We start from the raw sequence: 18,335 nt of genomic DNA on the forward strand, positions 1-18,335 counted from the left end.
TTAACTGTGGATGGTCTCGCTGTAATTCTGCAAAATAAGAAACCGATCTTAGGTCTGTGGGCTGTAGCAAACATTAAAGGATGTCCTTGCTCTGATGAGGACAAATCCCAGAGGATGAAGCTTCATTCACAGTCACTGACAGCATCATCGTCGTCGTGTCGCAGTAGGAAACACAAACACAAAGATCACCTTTGTTTGCTTTATGACGTGGATTTAACCACGGGGGCTGCTGCTGATTCATGAAATGACAAAAATCGTAAAGGACAAACATGTGGAGTGATTTACAGCAAATATGATTCATGAGCAGAATAAAAGTTTATAGCCTGACATACAAAACAACACAAATCCACATATTTTTCATTAGTACTTTAATTCCAAAATCATTAGTTAGTAATCTACAAAATATAAATTCACAAATCCCAGAAGTCCTGCGGGTCCCTCCAGTTTCATTTCTGTGCACATGAATAAAGCTGGGGTTAACATTACCTACTATGGCTGATCTACAGTAGCCTACCTCAGCATTTGCAGTTATTATCTCAGGTTGCTCTGAACTTTGTGGAGCTCCTTTTTCAAAAACGCATGTTTGGATGAAAGTACAGGGCTTCACAGGATGCTCAAGAGAGGATCTGTTGTCTGTGTCAATATCATTCACACGTTACTATACTGCCCCCTGAAGGCCACATACTGTAAGGCAACATGACTTGACGAGGTCTCTTTCAACAGAGCACACACAGCACACAGAACACATTATTATATCACTGAATCGAGGCCAAACGTACCATCGGACACTGGCAAAAGTCAAAAGACATTAAAGATTGGCCTCAAATGTAACCATTCACATCTGAAAACATTTTGACTTTGAGAATATGTTATGCAGCATGTTTCTATACAGCAGGTTAGTCAGTACGAGTCCAGGGATTCTAATAAAGTGCCTTATAAAACAGAGTAGCATCCTGAGTCATTAAGTCTGACATTCATTCAGCTAAACAAAACAGTAACATCACGTATGGAAATGCTACATGTACTTTGCATACACTTTTACAGTCCAGCAGTCCTCTACAGGCATCTCTGTTCAGAGAGAAATAATAAAGAGATCAAGTGGTCATACAGAACTTCACTGGGACTGGAAAACTAAGAAGAGCCAATGCCTAATGGTACCTTCATCAGGATTTTAATAGTCTGCTCTCTCTGCTTCACAGTTTCCCCACATGCTCCCTGCTTACTTTAAAAAAAAAATGAGACAAACAAGCTTGGTCCTCTTGAGAGTGAAACAGTGACAGAGGAATGGAGTAAAGGACAATCATGTCAAAGCTAAAGACACTGAACCTGGTAGTTGATTTACAGTTGTAAAACATTAATTCAGTGAAGAAAAAGCAGATAAATGAACTGTTAAATTCAGGGTGCATCACATTTGGTCACCGCTGCTGGGAATGATTACTATGTAATTACATAACAGTTTGTTCAGTCATGTTTTTAGCAATGGCTTTTGGGAAATGAAGTTGTGAAAGAATGGCACTGATGACAAGGCCACAATGCGTTTGTTTGCATTGTGTATATCTGCTATATCATGAACTGTGTCCTGGCCTAATTTGACAACAATTCAAGTTGCAGAGGACTAAAAAGGAACCACATTCCTGACACAGGCGTTTTAAGCCACAATTGTTGCACACTTTTGTGAGGCTACTGCTGAAATTCAAATGTAAATCACAAAATCTAATCAGGAATTAGTTAAAGATGACATTTAGTCAGTCTGTCAACGGGACAGATGAACTGCTCCTTAACTCAAAATTAACGCTTAATCTCAATACATCTTATCCCGTCATGTAACTAACCCCATCTGAAATTACACTGGACAACTACTCTAAACATCCGCTAGAGCCAAGTTTAACCTTCTCTCTAAATATGACAGGTCATTCTTATAACCCAATTTGAAGCGCCTTTATATTTTGCATGCTCTTTCTTAACATCGTATTTATAATCTATGCCTACATTGTACATTAGTCCTAATATTTGTCCCTTCTAGTAGTTGGTGCTCATAATAATCTATATCGCTAGCTTTGAGATTGGGGTAGAGCAAACGGAGAAGGAAAACATAAACAAGGCCGTAATAATCTACCCCGTTTTCCCCTTCCTTTCTTGTTAATGCCAAGAGGAGAGCGATGATGGCGTGTTGTGCGGCAGTGTTTGATGGGGGAGGTTGAGGAGCAGCTGGTCACAGAGCGCGCTCAGGAGATGATACGGATGCCAAAGTTTTGCTTGAGCTGCTCAAGGAAGATGAAGGTGAGCACTGTGTGAGGGATCAAGCGGATCCCTGCTGGGACGAGACCCTGCAACAAAAATTGCCATTAGGTTACCATACATCAAACAATGTCAAGCTACTGTACCTTATGAGTACTGACGTGGGGTTGTACATGTTGGCTTTTAAAGCAAGCTGGCTACATGTCAAGTGTGATAAAGAACCCCAGTTTGGAGAGGCAGACAGGGGGACAGGCATGAAGGCCTGAATGGTGGTTGTGTTGTGTCATAGCCAGTTTGGCTCAGATCAGTATTCATCTCTCAACACATTTACATTTTAGAGCATCACGATATGCAATAGCGTGTTTGAGCAGATTCTATAGGATCAATAATACAGTAGTGCCCTAGTTAGGGCTGTCAATCGACTAAAATAATTAATTGCAATAAAATCGCATGATTGTCCATAGTTCATTTATTTTATCTGTTCTAAAGGTATTGTAAAGGGATGTTTTTAAAGTTTTTAATACTCCTATCAACATGGGATACTACCGGTGGTTACTTAATTCACATCGATAGTAAATGCGGGCAGGGCTTTAAAGCTGAACTTGCCGTCACAGAACGTGCAAGTAATAATCGCGTGTCAAAGAAATTAGTGCCATTTAGGGGGAATTTACGTTAATGCGTTACTATTGCGTAAACTTCAACAGCCCGAATCCTAATATGATGTATTGCCCTTGTAGTTTAACCTCTGATTGAAAGTGGTACTAAATAACCACAGTGGTGTTAATGTATAGTGTGTGGATGTGTCTGTTACCTTGTAAAATGCCAGCGGACCAAGCTTGGCAGTTTCTCGTAAGCAATGAGTCACCCCCTAAAGAGAGACACGCTGGATTAGAATGAACACTGAGGAATAAGGACGACGAGACAAACAAACACAGGAATGAAAGGATTAGAGGAGACAATAATGGGGGATCCACTCACTGTGTACTCTCCCTTTGAGCTCATCAGCCTCGTCTTTAGTACGTCCAGAGGTTGACACAAGAATGTAGCACAGCCTCCCTGCAGAGGAACGGAGAATCAGTTCCCAGAGGCCTGTAAAACTAGACTCAATCAGGCGCAAAGGGTACACAAATAAAACCTGATACTTACAGCAATGAAGCTCGAAAGAAAGTGTGTGAGTATGTTATCTCCCATCACACCAGTTCCCAGCACGAGCTGTTTGGCCTGGTCGTAACACGCCAACTAGATAGGAAAAATAAGATGAGAAATATTTTTTGTCATTTTAATGACAGATAGATGTGCTTATTTCTCTCTGTACTACCTGACGCTGACTGAAGCCGCGTCTCTCATTCTCATTACTGCTCGACTTCCAAAATAAAGCAAACAGCCGGCCTCATATTACACATGGTGTCATGATTGGCGACGGAGAATACACGGAGGAGACCCAAATGCAGACACAGAACTCAGGAGACGGTATTAACAAATTTAATAAAACTTATTTTACAAAAAGGTGCACTAACGCAAAGGAAAAACACAAAGAACTAGATACAAACTCACACGATGAATGGACACAAGCGGAACAAGAAGGTACACAGGGAGACATCAGGGTAGGTAGAAGGTATGATCCTGAGTGAGGCTCAGTACCGGATTATATACAGAGTGGCAGGTGATCAATGCAAACAAGGATCACCTGCGAGGAAAACAAACTCAACACCAGAAGGAAAGCACATACAGAAGAACACGGACAGAGGGAGACAAAAACAACGACTAAAGAGGAGAACGAGAGACTGTCCAGAATCACGACACATGGTATCAGCTCTGAGACTGAATTAAACCCACTAGGTGACAAAACTCACAATCCTTCACTCATGGCATTTGAAATCCACTGAAATGTTATGTATATTGGTGTCACAGGCTGGAGTAATGGCTTTTTAAATAAATTACAGGAATACTTCAAGTGTTGCCTTGAATTATCAAAGAAAACTGAACAGCAGGTTCAAGAGGAGGTGAGAGCTGTAGTGGAGGAGACAAGAACAACTAAGGCTGTTGGGATAAAACAACAGGAGGCTTGGACAAGGTGGGAGAATGCCGATGAGAGGAAGGTGACCTGGGCTGAGATCTGGAGAGCTGAGCCTCTGCGCATTAAATTCCTTATCCAAGAAGTCTATGATGTGCTCCCAAGCCCATCTAACCTGCACACATGGGGCCTAGCAGAGTCACCAGCTTGCCCAATGTGTTTGAAGCGAGGAACCCTTGGACACATCCTCAGCTGCTGCACTGTGGCACTTGGACAAGGACGGTACCGCTGGAGGCAGACCAGGTCCTTAAGGCCATCGCTGAAGCCATCAGCACTGGACTAGAGTGGGCTAAGCAGTTCTGTCCCCCCAGGGAAATGATTGCCTTTGTCAGAGGTGGGGAGCGAGTGACCCCAGCTAAAAGATCTCCCGCAGGCATCCTTACCTCCGCTAGGGACTCCCAACTGCTCATGGATCTTGAGCAGCAGCTGAAGTTTCCCAGCCACATCACTGCCACCACCCAGACTTGGTTCTGATGACCCAGCGTTCTAGGCATCGAAGGAGAGGGAAGGAAGAGAGCCATCCGCAGAGCCACCAAAGCGGCAGAGCAAGCCTCAAGATGGCTATGGCTCAAGAGAGGAGAACCATGGAGGCATGGTAGCTAGTTTGCCATCTGGTCACAAGCGGGGGACTAATCAACCCCGACTGGGTCACCTGGATGAGGGGTATGATGTTGAAAGACCCGAAACCTCCAATGACTCCAGGAACATCCTTGAGGATGTGACCAGAGGCATTAGTAGATGTATATTAACACTGTTAGTCACATGCCTCTAGGGATGGGAATCGAGAACCATTTCCAGCTGAGTACCGGTAACAAATTGGAAACAGAATCGGAATCGTACGCCTCCGACCTTATCATTCCTTTTATCAATGTCAGCATGTTTTTCTGACTTGGGTGTTGCACAACAATGCTGTCAAACTCCTGCATCTACACTGCGGAAAACTTCAGAGAGGAGTACAAAGTGTGGCATTTTCACTGTTCTGTAAATTTAACTAGCGGGAAAATAAAATGGAGACTTGACTGGGTAAAAAAACTAACTTTTTCTTTGCAGAAAAATCTCACAGTAACATCACAAAAACTCTCTCTCTCTCTAAAGTCACGTAGTCGAAACAGGAAGTGAACCCGCAATGGATTATGGGGTAACGTAGTTACTTTTAACTCATGAACTCACTGCTTGTCAAATTACAGTATTCACCACATGTTATAATGCAATTATGCACATTTAAATGCATCTAATCCAAATACCCCTTCAGGTAAACTTAATCAGTATTCAAATAATTCACTCAAAGTGCTTAAGATGCTACATATTAAACTTAGTTAGTACAACTATAATAACGCAGGAAGGCTCAGCAGATTTATTTTCTCTGAAAAGCCTAAAATAAAATAAAAAAAGAACACTCAATTAATCTTAAGTTTGTTCAGACTCAGAGGTAATAAAACTGTTGTGCTGATGCTGAAAACCTGTGTAGGACGACGTTATTCCACACAGAAATAAAGTCTGATCAGGAATCAGACCGATACCGAATCAATACCGGCATTGGTATCGAAATAAAATCTTATCAAATCCTTTCCTGCATGCCTTCACGGTGAATGAAGGATTAAAAAACATGAAAAAGTCAACAGCAGACCGTTAATGCGGAAGTGTTATAAATAGTAATGTTTTAACCACAACCCCTGTGTTTTGTCAGTACGGAGCATACGACTGGATAAACACGACTTTGATTGTACTACACGAGTTGTGTGAGAGTTTGTAAATCAATGTTGATTTTCCAGTCACTGTGGAGGCAAGGAACAAGTTTTAACACAAAAAGCACAATGACTGTCCAGCTCAAACAGTCTGATGAAAGTTGGAGATGTATAATGGCAGTCAGGTAAAAAATCAGAGGCACTCCGATTGTAAGTGAGACTAACAAATCCTTTATTAAATCATGGATATGCTGCCTGTGTTTTGACCCAAAGAGTCTTCTTCAGGGCAGCCAATAACAAAGTGTTCATTAAGAATTTAAGGCAACACATGAATAATCAATAAACAAACTGCTATTTTGAGAGTAAAGTATTCCTTTAAGTGGGTTGGCCTGTGGATTTTAAAGCACTTCTTGAAAATGTCAGACATTGGCCCCCCCAGTGGTAATATTAGTCAGACAGAAATACACTGTTGCAATTGTCTAATTTTTCTATAACTAAAACTTAACTCGTTGAAGAAGTTATTTGAAGAAGAAACATCTCCAAATCAAATCAAAGACGGGGATATTTGATGGTCTTGTGGTGAACATAATGAAGGAGATGAGACTAATGGCTTTGTTGCATTTGTATTGTAACATTAAACTCAGCAGAGTCTCTAAAACCATAAACAGGAATGCTGTTATACATTTAGCTGCAGGCAGCATTCAAGAATCAAGTTGAAGTATATTTAGAGCATTCCCAGTGTCAATCTAACATACAATTAATCTCTATGAACAGATGTGCAGAATCTGTAGGCAACTGAACAAGATATAGGTAGTGGAAAAAGTCTGGAACACATCGGCCGAAATGCAATCACAAAACCCTGCTTTTCATTTGCTTTTTGTTATTATTTAATCTGCATTCATACCCACATATCTGTTTACAGAGACGCATTGTGTCAACTCCAACTCCATTATCGCGTCTCAAGTTGCTAATCGGACCACAAACAATGAACAGCGCTCGGAAAAGGAAGTCTTGGCGCGGACAACCTCTGGCTGCACCGGACAGCCCCAAATATCAGCCATTGCTCCCAAAGGCTCATCTTCCATCAGACAAGTAGCCGAAGGGTTCTGGGATTGACATGCAATGTGTTCTATAAGGTACCTTATTGTGTGGTCTAAAGCTAATCCATTTAGATACTCTGACATTTGTTCTAATTAGATGCGAACAGTTGTATCAGTGCTGAAGTCTGAAGTAGGTTCTCTCTGGATATACTTGCCATCACAGACTTAACTAAATTAAATGATGCTGAGGTTACATGGATTAATGCATAATGCATTATGCATTGTTAAAGTAGAACCAATCTGAGCAAGCAGCATATTCATCTAGGGAAATTATTTGGCACTGATAGGTTAATGTTCCTCAATTCAACTCCATTATCTTATTAAAAAGAATCCATAAAGTTTGACGTATTATTGAACATGATCTTCGTAATTTATTTAAAGAGTAAAATGTATCTGAGCTGTGACTGTTTCAGTCGAGGTGGCATAAAGTTTAAAAAAAATGAAGAAAGAGACGTTGCTCTATACAAGGGGTGTCAAAGTGATCCAGTAAAGGGCCACTGTGGCTGCAGGTTTTCATTCCAACCAAGAAAAAACACACCTGATCCAACAAATCAACTGTGTGAAGACAATTAAGGTGATTGCATGACTCAAGTCAGGTGTGTTTTTGCTTGGTTGGAATGAAAACCTGCAGCCACAGTGGCCCTATACTGGATCACTTTGACACCCCTGCTCTATACTGTGTTAAGGAATCCGTGGGATCTTTTGAATAAACGAAGACATTTAAAAAATAAGTTCTAAAGTAACATATCGTATCTGTGACTTGCCTGTCCCACAGTGACCATCGCTCCTCTGCTAGAGGCCATGGTGGCTCCTGAGAACAGTTTCCTCACACCCTCTGTGGGACAGGACACAGGTCGTAGGTCAGACATGATGCCACTGTGTGCTTTACATGAAGTTACATACACTCTATCGTTTGGGATTTACCTTCTCTGAAGACTCTAAAGAGCCCATCGATGGCATGTTTGTAGCTGAAAGCATAAAAAAAATCCAGGGTTAAATATCAATAAGACGTTTCAAATGTGTAAACTGCACTTACAGTAAGCAAGCAACACTCACTTTCTCCTCAGTTCTGGTGGTAGTTTCATGTCATTCTGCATCCTAGCAGCAAAAAAAGATATCAGATTGATTGGCTCGTTTAGAATCATTTCAATTGTGGACACAACAATGAGAACTTTCATTGGAGAGGCATGTTACCTGACGTTCACCATGTCTGCTGGCGTGCCGACAAACCCCCCAGTGAAACCTGATGGTAGAGAAATCTTGTTGGCACACAATCCTTTTTGGGTGACACTGTGTGTGTGTGTGTGTGTGTGTGTGTGTGTGTGTGTGTGTGTGTGTGTGTGTGTGTGTGTGTGTGTGTGTGTGTGTGTGTGTGTGTGTGTGTGTGTGTGTGTGTGTGTGTGTGTGTGTGTGTGTGTGTGTGTGTGTGTGTGTGTGTGTGTGTGTGTGTGTGTGTGTGTGTGTGTGTGTGTCCACCTCCGAAGGCTCCCAGGAGAACCTTCTGGTAAAAGGGCATGGGGCCCTGGCTTGTGCTCCCCAGCATGTCCCTCACTGTCTCATAGATGGCAAATCTGGTGAGGGAATAGGACATCTGAGAGGAAAGAAGAGGAGAGGGTGTGAGAATGCTCTCCTCACAATTACAGCATTTACTTTATATACAATATTTGCTTTCAACCACTAGGAGGGGTCTGTGATTCAAACTTGTCCTTCTCCCTCCTGTCATATTGAAACAACATGTACCAACCTGTTAAAGGAACGTACTCCTGCTTTATAAAGTGAACCCATTGATCTAATAATAGTATCCTGCAGCCACAACCAACGTTTAGGCCATGTGCCAATATTAAGGTTTTCATGAGAATTTTAAACTTCGACACCGTAATAGTGTAAAAGGATACTCACTACCTCTTTCAAAACAGCGGCGAAAAGAGTAAAAAATGCCCTGAAAAAATATTTATTTTTTACTTTTTTTTTATTAACAACCTACACATAACAGGTATAGACAAAGTCACTGAACATATACCAACACATACATTTTCATCGCCGTTGTTTTATCTGTGTTGCCTTTGGAGTTAAAATCTGATTGTGGATCTGCTTTTTTGATAGCTGTAACTTTTGATACAAATGTGGATGTAGTACCGTTTAGAAACGCATGGCATTGAAAAGTATTAAAGTATCAATTCTTTAGACAACCTTGGTGCTAACAGTAACTGCAAATGAAGTTAGTATTGCCACATGCTGTGTTTTAAGAGCAAACCCACTGAGGCACCAGGATATGAATCTCATTAGAGTGCACTTGACCCAAAAACCTTTTCTAATGTGCTCATGTGTCAAAGTCTCTCTTCCAGAACCAGAAACACGCCACGTCTGTGAATTCGTTATTCTCAAATTTCATTTCAGTTAGAGAAACAACTGAGAAATTCAAAAAGTCCTGTGCACATGGAAGAAAGTAAAGATGTGTCATAAATGAAATCACTCCCCTTTCCTGCTTTTCAACATATTCATTTTTGTTTGGCATCATAAATGTTTTTGTTATTATGGCTGGTGATTTGATTCAATTCTATATTTAGATATTTTTGTAGGATTTTGCCTCATTGAAGTATTGAAAAGCTTTTAAAATTGCTGTATAAAGTGTATTAATATTAGTATTAAAAAGGAAATAGGATAAATATAGCTATGGTCAACCTAAATAGAAAAGAGCAACAGTCCTCTTATAATGCTGATAAACCTTCCAAACAAATTTCTATCAAGTAGATGTCTAGTAGAATTCAATTGTCAACTCTGTGGTGATTAATGATGTTACATTTAGCCTTATTTTAGTATTATTTGTTTTATTTGTTATTATGTTTCAGCATAGTTGTATCTGGTTTTGTATCGCTACTATCTTTGCCAGGTCTCCCTTGCAAAAGTGGTTTTCACCCTTACAAAAATAATTGCAAATTATTGAACACATGAACGCAGACAGACAGACTGTACCTGTCTACAAAGAGAGGCAGAGAGGCCATTGTAAAGAGCCAGCACACCATCGCTCTTCACTACATGAATGGCCATCCCTACCATCCTCTTCTTCACCTCCTGCTGTGTCTGCAGGTGTACCTGGAAACACAGCAATGTATAAGCAGTTAGTGTCACTTCAATTCCAAGTAGTGCAATAATAAAAGAAACCACAGACACAGCAACCTCTGCAACTTTTTCATTATGTTCTTTCTTGAAACCTTAAACTCAATACCATATTTAATCAGACCCTTGCGGTCTGGTAAACAAGTCTTTCAAATTCCACACATCAAGTCTGCAGAATGCAGGCTTTCTGCTATACAGGACATCATAGTTATTTTCACAGAAATGAAAAAACACAAGGACATCAACTGTTTTCGCAGACGGAGTAATGTGTCACACAGGCGAGATATGACCCCCACACACAAGTTCTCTGAATGTCTTAACCATTGTGTGTGTGTGTGTGTGTGTGTGTGTGTGCGTCTGTCTTTCTGTCTGTCTGTCTGTGTGTTATCTTTGTCAGAGTTTGTCAGCAGCTCTACAATATGGCCTTTGTCCTCCTTGTTCTAAGGCCACTATAAGCCCTTCAAAGCATAATAACCTTTTCATCAGTTTGGAAATAAAAACATTGATTATTGAGTATTAGACCTAGCTTAACATGATGCCTCTGTTGAATCAGTTGTGAAAGAGAAAGGAGGGAAGAATTATGTTTTGAAAGTGGAAATGAGCATGCCATGTCCCCTTTAACTCGTCTAAAATTGTCTTTGATAAAAGGACATAATCCCTTCTCACTGTGGAAAACAAATCAAAATACTTGCACAGTAGGTTCAGGGAATATGATCTCCGCATATTGATTGTAACTCTGGTGTTTGCCTTAAAGCTCTTTTAAAGGGAACAATAAAGTGTTGTGCAAACATATGTTAGGCCACCACAAAGCTCACACACACACACACACACACACACACACACACACACACACACACACACACACACACACACACACACACACACACACACACACACACACACACACACACACACACACACACACACACACACACACACACACACACACACACACACACACACACACACACACACACACACACACACACACACACACACACACACACACAAGTTGATAAGTGTACTAAAGGATTATTATCCTTAAAGTTGAGGTCAGACAAATCCTGTTCAGAACAACAAAAGAGCAGCGTAGCCAGGGGTGTAATGGATGTCAGGGTTAACACAATAGAGGAAATCAGTTGTACCAGATTGCTGCAACAAAATAACTTCCCTTCAGGTATGAATGAAGTAATTTTCTATCTAAATCAATAGAACATGACTAGGCAATCTTTGTCATGTGGTTAAGCCCTGCTGAAACAACTCTCACATACAGTATATATACTTCAGTTCTTAGATACCCTGCTGTTAACAAGTTCAACAGGAATGCGGTAAGGGTGCACCATTATGAAGCCATTCACTTTTTAAGTTCAGTCCCCATGTGTTGACAGAGAACATTTTGTATCATCTAAGGACAAATTACACAATAGTAAACCACAAATGTGCTATTTAGGATGTGCTTCAAGAATAGGTCGATCATTTATTGAACTTTCTGCAGACTCATCTTGTGATGATTGAATCTTGTCACGTTATCATTTTACAGATCTCTGAATCATTAAGAGCAAACTATAATTAAGCATTAACAAAATAAGTAAGTAATTGTTTTTTGTTTTTAAACATCGGTTCGGTCTCATGTGTATTAGCCAAGCACATATCACTTGGATTATTGTCTATGCCGGGGCTGGCCAAACTACGGCCGCAGGACAAATGCGAGGCCCACGCAGGATCATTTATTGTCTTATAATTGAATCGTATGATGATGAATTCATATATCAAAATACACAATTATGTCATCTAAATTGATAATGACAAGCACATACTAATTACTCATTCATATTTCTCGGACAATCTGTGTAAATATTGTGAGTTTATATTTCGCACTGAATTTCTTATTAAAGTTTGAATATATAGATAAATATTCAGTACCTGTTATTGTACAAGGATTTAAATCACAGAAGTATACCATGTGGTTATTTTACATAGACTATATAATAGAATACCTGCTATTTCCCCGATATATACTGTATCTTTATCAAGATATGAAATGGCCTATATGTCGGGACAGAAGATTTTGGCCATATCGCCCTGCCCCAGGCCAGCTGCGAACAAACTAGAGCGTTCAAGGCACATCCAAGTTAAAGTTGTACTCAATAACTTATAACAGTAACTATAACTTTATTTAAACACATTCACCTCTCTACTTCCAGTCCAGTCCGTCCCCTATATGTTACTCTCTTAAATCCATACACACACACACACACAATATATTTCTGTCCTTACTACAAGCCTGACTCAGAAATTGAGATTCCAGATTACAAGTGAACGCAGCATAGCTGTAAGTGACAATCTGGGCCAACAGTCAGCAGCATTACCAACATGGCGGTGTGTTTACATCTAGGGAATGTTGCCACAGACACATATATTGGAATACTCAGCAAAAAGGCAAGTAGAAGTGCTTTCATTATTGGGTCATATGATCAGTCAGCAATGTTTTAACTCACTCTTTGATAGATAGTAACTTAAAAGGCAATTAAATAGATGAAAAATCTTATTGAGTACAACTTTAATACACAAGAGGATGTGGTCATCTTTAACAACTATTTGACCCAGTCGATGAAACATTTGCCTCAGGTGGAAGAGAACAAAGATTGTTCTCAAAACAGCAAGTAGAGAGTAATAAATCCACACTGAAAACGACTACATGTGTAGACAAAATTATGTATGAAGTCAAATTTTAAAAAAAACTTTAAAGGACTTCATGAGCATTTTTTTTTTATTCCTGAGTTACTACTATGGGTTCACAAACAAGCAAGTTAGGGCGGAAATGAAACACTCCAGAGGACAGTTTAACTGCAGCGGTGATTACCGGCAGTGTCTTCATAATTACACACAGCATGACTGTCTGAAGAGCAGTTAGTCATTAGGGTCATGTGCTGCTGTCTTCAATTCAACCAAAAGGGAGGTGCAGGTAAAACTACGAGGGATTTTGGAATTAGGAAATGAACAACGAGGCAAAGACTAACAGGAGTGAACATGCATAACCCCACTGACAGAAAGAAACGAAACACACGCACACACACACACACACACACACACACACACACACACACACACACACACACACACACACACACACACACACACACACACACACACACACACACACACACACACACACACACACACACACACACACACACACACACACACACACACACACACACAGACACAGACACACACAATATGAATTGAGAAGGATGTTATAGAAGACACTGAGAGCACCAGGGGAATGTTCTGAGGATATGGAAACATTTTCTTGAAAACTTGATAACCGGTAACTAATTGTAATCAGAACCAGAAATGTACGCCTCTGGGCTTATCAGTTGCTTTTATCGATGGAGGAATGTTTTTCTGACAGTTTGGCGTTGAGATATATATATATATATATATATATATATATATATATATATATATATATATATATATATATATATATATATATATATATATATATATAATAACTCCAAACTCATAAACTGCTGGAGATTTGCAACAAGAAGGTGTCATTGAGTAAATGGTCCACACATGGTGTTATAATAACATTAGCATCAGACAACCTGAAAACCTTAACAAAAAAAAAAAGTTGCACTGATGCGGAAAAACACTTGTGTAGACCCTACTGTTTTTTTCCACACAGAAAACTGAGCAGGAAACAGTAAAGGAATCAATTAAGAAACAGACCAAAAAAAGCAGAATAAATTGACTGATTGGGAGCATGCCTATGTTCCAGATCCTGTGCTTCCCAGTTTGAATGTGACCAGGGAACAATAGACCACTTTAGGAAAGCGTCTGATGTTCCTGGTATGTTATTTTTTCCATAATCAGTGCCCAATTGCCTGGCAAATAATCCTATGTAGACCCTATCCCTAATCCTAACAAAATGCTGATTTAAATCAGCCAAGGCCTAGGCTTATGCGACCAGGGAACATAGGACCCTTTTAAGGTTAAAGGGGTCCTATGTTCCCCTAGGACCCGAGGAACATAGGGATGACCCTGACTGATTTTGTATCAAACAAAACTTAACAAGTCCCATCAAGAATGATGACACCACAAGTTTGAGCCTGGTTTCTGAGTGTAAGAGAGAGCCGCTCATGTTCACAAATAAATATTGATTGAACTTCCCTGGGCCATGGAAATAACAAACTGGAACTGGAAAGATTTTAGGCGGTGTTCCCCTTTAATGTCAGCTTTCACTCCTGCTCATCTGTGCCCTATATTTGAACAGCCTTGCACATCCCGACAGACATAACAGTGATGCCATTAGAAGACATGCGATACCTCAGAGTATGGCATGTCCACTGAAAGCTCACTGCAGCTATAGCACGTACACACGGATATCTGGGGAGTCGGGGCGGGTGGTAAATCACTACAGTCTAGCCTGACATGCAGGACTACTTCTGCTGGAAACAGCTGTTCAGGCCTGCACCCCCCTGCAAACCAGCGGAAGGTTACATGCCGACTGTCCCCTTCTCCAGCCTCACCTTGAGCAGATCCAGAGGATGCGTGCAGCAGGCGGCACCGCATGACGCAAGCCCACCGAAATACCACCGCGACATCCGTTTCTCGGTCATGGCTCCGTGCTCTAGTTGACGTTGTCCGACGCTGACTACAGCGGGAGGCTTCCTTCCTCCCAGTCCGCCGTCTTCTGACACGTTGTCTGCCTGCTCTGCTTCCCGAGCTGCAGGGTTCAGCTGGCACTATCTCGCGGTCTAAAGGACACAGCAAACCTCGTTAATCTTCAAACATTCCGATAAGAGACTGCGGCACGGACCGAAAGGGGACTTTAGACTCCAGCAGCATCGCGTGAACCCAGGCCACATAATGTGCGCGTATGCATGTTTAAAAAAAACAAAAACGTGTGTGTTTGCGCCACGATGTGCAGCAGGAAGCGGCTGCACGCAGCAGCGGAGATGAGAGCAGCCAATTGCCACCGTGGACTGCGGAACTGCGGAACTGCCTACCCGCCCCGAGATCCAAAGGTCGACAGCGGGGGTATGGTAATGGTAAAAACCCCGAACAGTACAAAACCACACACACACACACACGAACATCACTTTCACCTCTACCAACTGTCATGCGTTTTTTTTTAAAGCGACACGCATCTTTCCTGCAGCTGCACAGAGCTGAAATCTCCGCACTGTCTCTTTAAGAGGAACAGTGCAGAACTTCACGGCATTCTCCAGCAAGTAGAGACTTCAGAGAGTGAACAGGGAGAAACCCGTCTGGGTGAGGTGGTTTCTAACATGTGCGTGTCACTTTGTGTACGAGGCTCACACACTGGGGTTGTTGGGCAGGTGAGTTAAATGTCGACTAAAAAATAGTCCACGGGCTAGATCACAAATGGGTAGTGGGCAAAGTTACAGGGTTAGTACTGGTGTTGGAAACCCTTGACATTTTGAATAAAGTGCTTGAAATGTTATGTTATATGGGATGGCATCTATGATATAACAGAGAAAAGAAGATCTTCATATTTGAGAGACTGAAAACAGGATTTTCTGAGATTTTTTGTGTGAAAACTGACTTTTGACGATTAACAGATTATCAGAATAGTTTATTATTATAGGTTGTTGTTATTATTAATAACAATATTAATAAAAAAATATTATTATAGGTGATTATATTCCTGTAGATATATTCTGCCTTACAAAGGCTAAGTGCAGTAACTACAAAATCACTAATAACATAATTTCTGCACAATATTTGGGCCTGAAAGTTTGGAGGCTAGGATTGATTTGGATAAAATATATTAAACAGTAAACTTATAAACCATAATCCATCATCAATTTGCCAAATATTCATTTGTTTGGACAGTTAACCAATTTTAAAGCAATTTTTTGGCTAAATTTTTCTTTAGTTACTGTACTTTGTAGGGCAGTGTTAGTCAAGGTAGTTTTCCATTCATTTGTCGTCCTTCTGTAGAAAACTGTCTCATAACATTATGTTGGTTGCTTATAAGACAATAAGATAATTTAAGTGGCCGAAATGGGTTTTCTCAGGAGGGTGGCTTGAGTCTCCCTTAGAGATAGGGTGAGAAGTTCAGCCATCTGTGAGGAACTCGGAATAGAGCCGCTGCTCCTTTGCGTTGAAAGGAGCCAGTTGAGGTGGTTCAGGATCATCTGGTAGGGATGCCCCCTGGGCGCCTCCATAGGGAGGTGTTCCAGGCAAGCCCAGCTGGGAGGAGGCCTCGGGGAAGACCCAGGACTGGGTGGAGAGATTATATCTCCACACTGGCCTGGGAACGCCTCGGTTAATGTGGCCTGACCCCGCGACCCGACCCCGGATAAGCTGTTGAAGATGAGATGAGATGAGATGAGATAAAGCATGGTACCACTAATAATTCACCATGGTTGGAAAGCTGCTTCAAAAGGGGTCCGGAATAAAGTTGTGGATCAGCACAAGTTCGGAGAAGGATATTAAAACATTTCAAAGGCTTTAACTCTCCCTCTGAGGACCGTTCAGGGTATTGTAAGTGGAGGCATATGGCACCAACCAGACCTTGCGTAGATCGGGCCGCCCCTCCAAACTGGAGACTGAGTCAGGAAAAGATTGATCAGGGAAGCCACCAAGGTGACCTTTAAGGAGTTACAAGTCTTGATGGCAGAGGTTGGTCGATCTGTGCATGTGACAACAATTTCAGAAGTTCTACATGTTTGACAGGGTGGAGAGAAAGAAGCCTCGTCTGAAAAAATGTCAAAGTCCAAAACACACCATCCCTACAGAGAAGCATGGTGGTGGCAGCATTATGTTGTGGGCTTGTTTCTCTTCAGCAGGGACTGAAGATGCTGCCAAGTCCACCCAAATTCTTGAGGAAAACCTGCAGCCCTGTTAGACACTTGAAAATGGGCAGGTTGTTCACCTTCAGCATGACAACGACCCAAAACACACCTCCATAAAAACAACACAGTGGCTTAAGGTCAGGAAGGTGAATGTGCTAGAGTGGTCCAGTCAGAGCCCTGACCTGAATCTTACAGAACATCTGTGGATTGACTTGAAGAGTGCAGTCCATCGCCGCTCAGCACAGAATCTGACTGAACTTGAACAGTTCTGCAGGAAGAATGGGGAAATATTTCCCAGTCTAGGTGCACAAAGCTGGTGGAGACAGATCCAAACAGACTGATGTTGTAATTAAAGCAAAAGGAGCCTCCACAAAGTATTAGATCTGGGGACTCATCACTTTTCTAACCATACTATTCTAGTTTTTCATTTTTTTAATTCATTTTCAGAAATTTTGAAAAAGATTTCACTTTAATGTTGTAAGGCAAAATGTGTAAATCACGCTGGAAATTTCTTTTTTATGTATTATCATTTCAGGCTGTAAAACAAAAAAGTGACTATTTCAAAGGGGTATCATGTCTTTGTATAGGTACTCTATCTGAACAAAGCCCCCTGTAAAATGTCTGATGTGGAGATTTCTGTCTCAGAATGAGAAGAAAACCTTTAAAGATACTGATTATAAAATGAAATCAATAACATTTTGATAAACTAACAAGGTTAAATTGTTAAAACTAAAATGACATCCCTAGTTGATTACTTATATTTAAACAAACATTTGTATAGCAAATTTACTGAAACTGTATGTGTAAATATGCAATTAACACTATGTGGTATAGTACATCTGGGCTGGGAACCAGACGAATCTGCCAAGCTCATGTTTCATTTGGCATGTTTGCTAGCCCCTAGAGTGTTACGTGAAAACTCACCAAAGACTGAAGTAGACATACTGCAACGTATCTCAACGCAAACAATATGGGTTGCATGCAACAGATGATTAGAAGTTCGGTTTGTATGTGCCTTCGTGTTCATCTCCGAGCATCACGGTCCTGTGGGAAGCTAAGTTGATTGACAGCTGTGATTGAGTTGTTCAATGTTCACATTAGTTTGAAGAAGATCACTGTTCTACTCAAAACATCACCACCTCCATGCAATCATAATTGGAGCCCTGCAGTGTGCAAACTATTATTTTCTGTAGTTTGATTTGTACCTCACACAACCCCACTTGAAAAAATCAGAACTATATCTTAACACACGAGACAAAAATAAAGGGGCCTACATGCTAATTTTCAA

General features: G+C 40.9%; 1 protein-coding gene across 1 annotated transcript; it reads right to left on the minus strand.

Annotated features, from left to right (window-relative positions):
- Positions 1-318: 318 nt before the first annotated feature.
- slc25a10b (solute carrier family 25 member 10b) lies at positions 319-15,352 on the minus strand. Its single transcript, XM_083925798.1, has 11 exons — positions 14,753-15,352; positions 10,071-10,190; positions 8,574-8,688; positions 8,292-8,340; positions 8,154-8,195; positions 8,022-8,065; positions 7,862-7,932; positions 3,385-3,477; positions 3,217-3,294; positions 3,050-3,106; positions 319-2,327 (listed from the first exon to the last, which is right to left on the minus strand). The coding sequence occupies exons 1-11, from the start codon at positions 14,840-14,842 to the stop codon at positions 2,226-2,228; spliced, it is 861 nt and encodes a 286-aa protein (XP_083781924.1). The 5' UTR covers positions 14,843-15,352; the 3' UTR covers positions 319-2,225.
- Positions 15,353-18,335: the final 2,983 nt, after the last annotated feature.

The sequence above is a fragment of the Echiichthys vipera genome (assembly GCF_963691815.1).
Source record: "Echiichthys vipera genome assembly, chromosome: 2".
Classification (NCBI taxonomy): Eukaryota; Metazoa; Chordata; class Actinopteri; order Perciformes; family Trachinidae; genus Echiichthys; species Echiichthys vipera.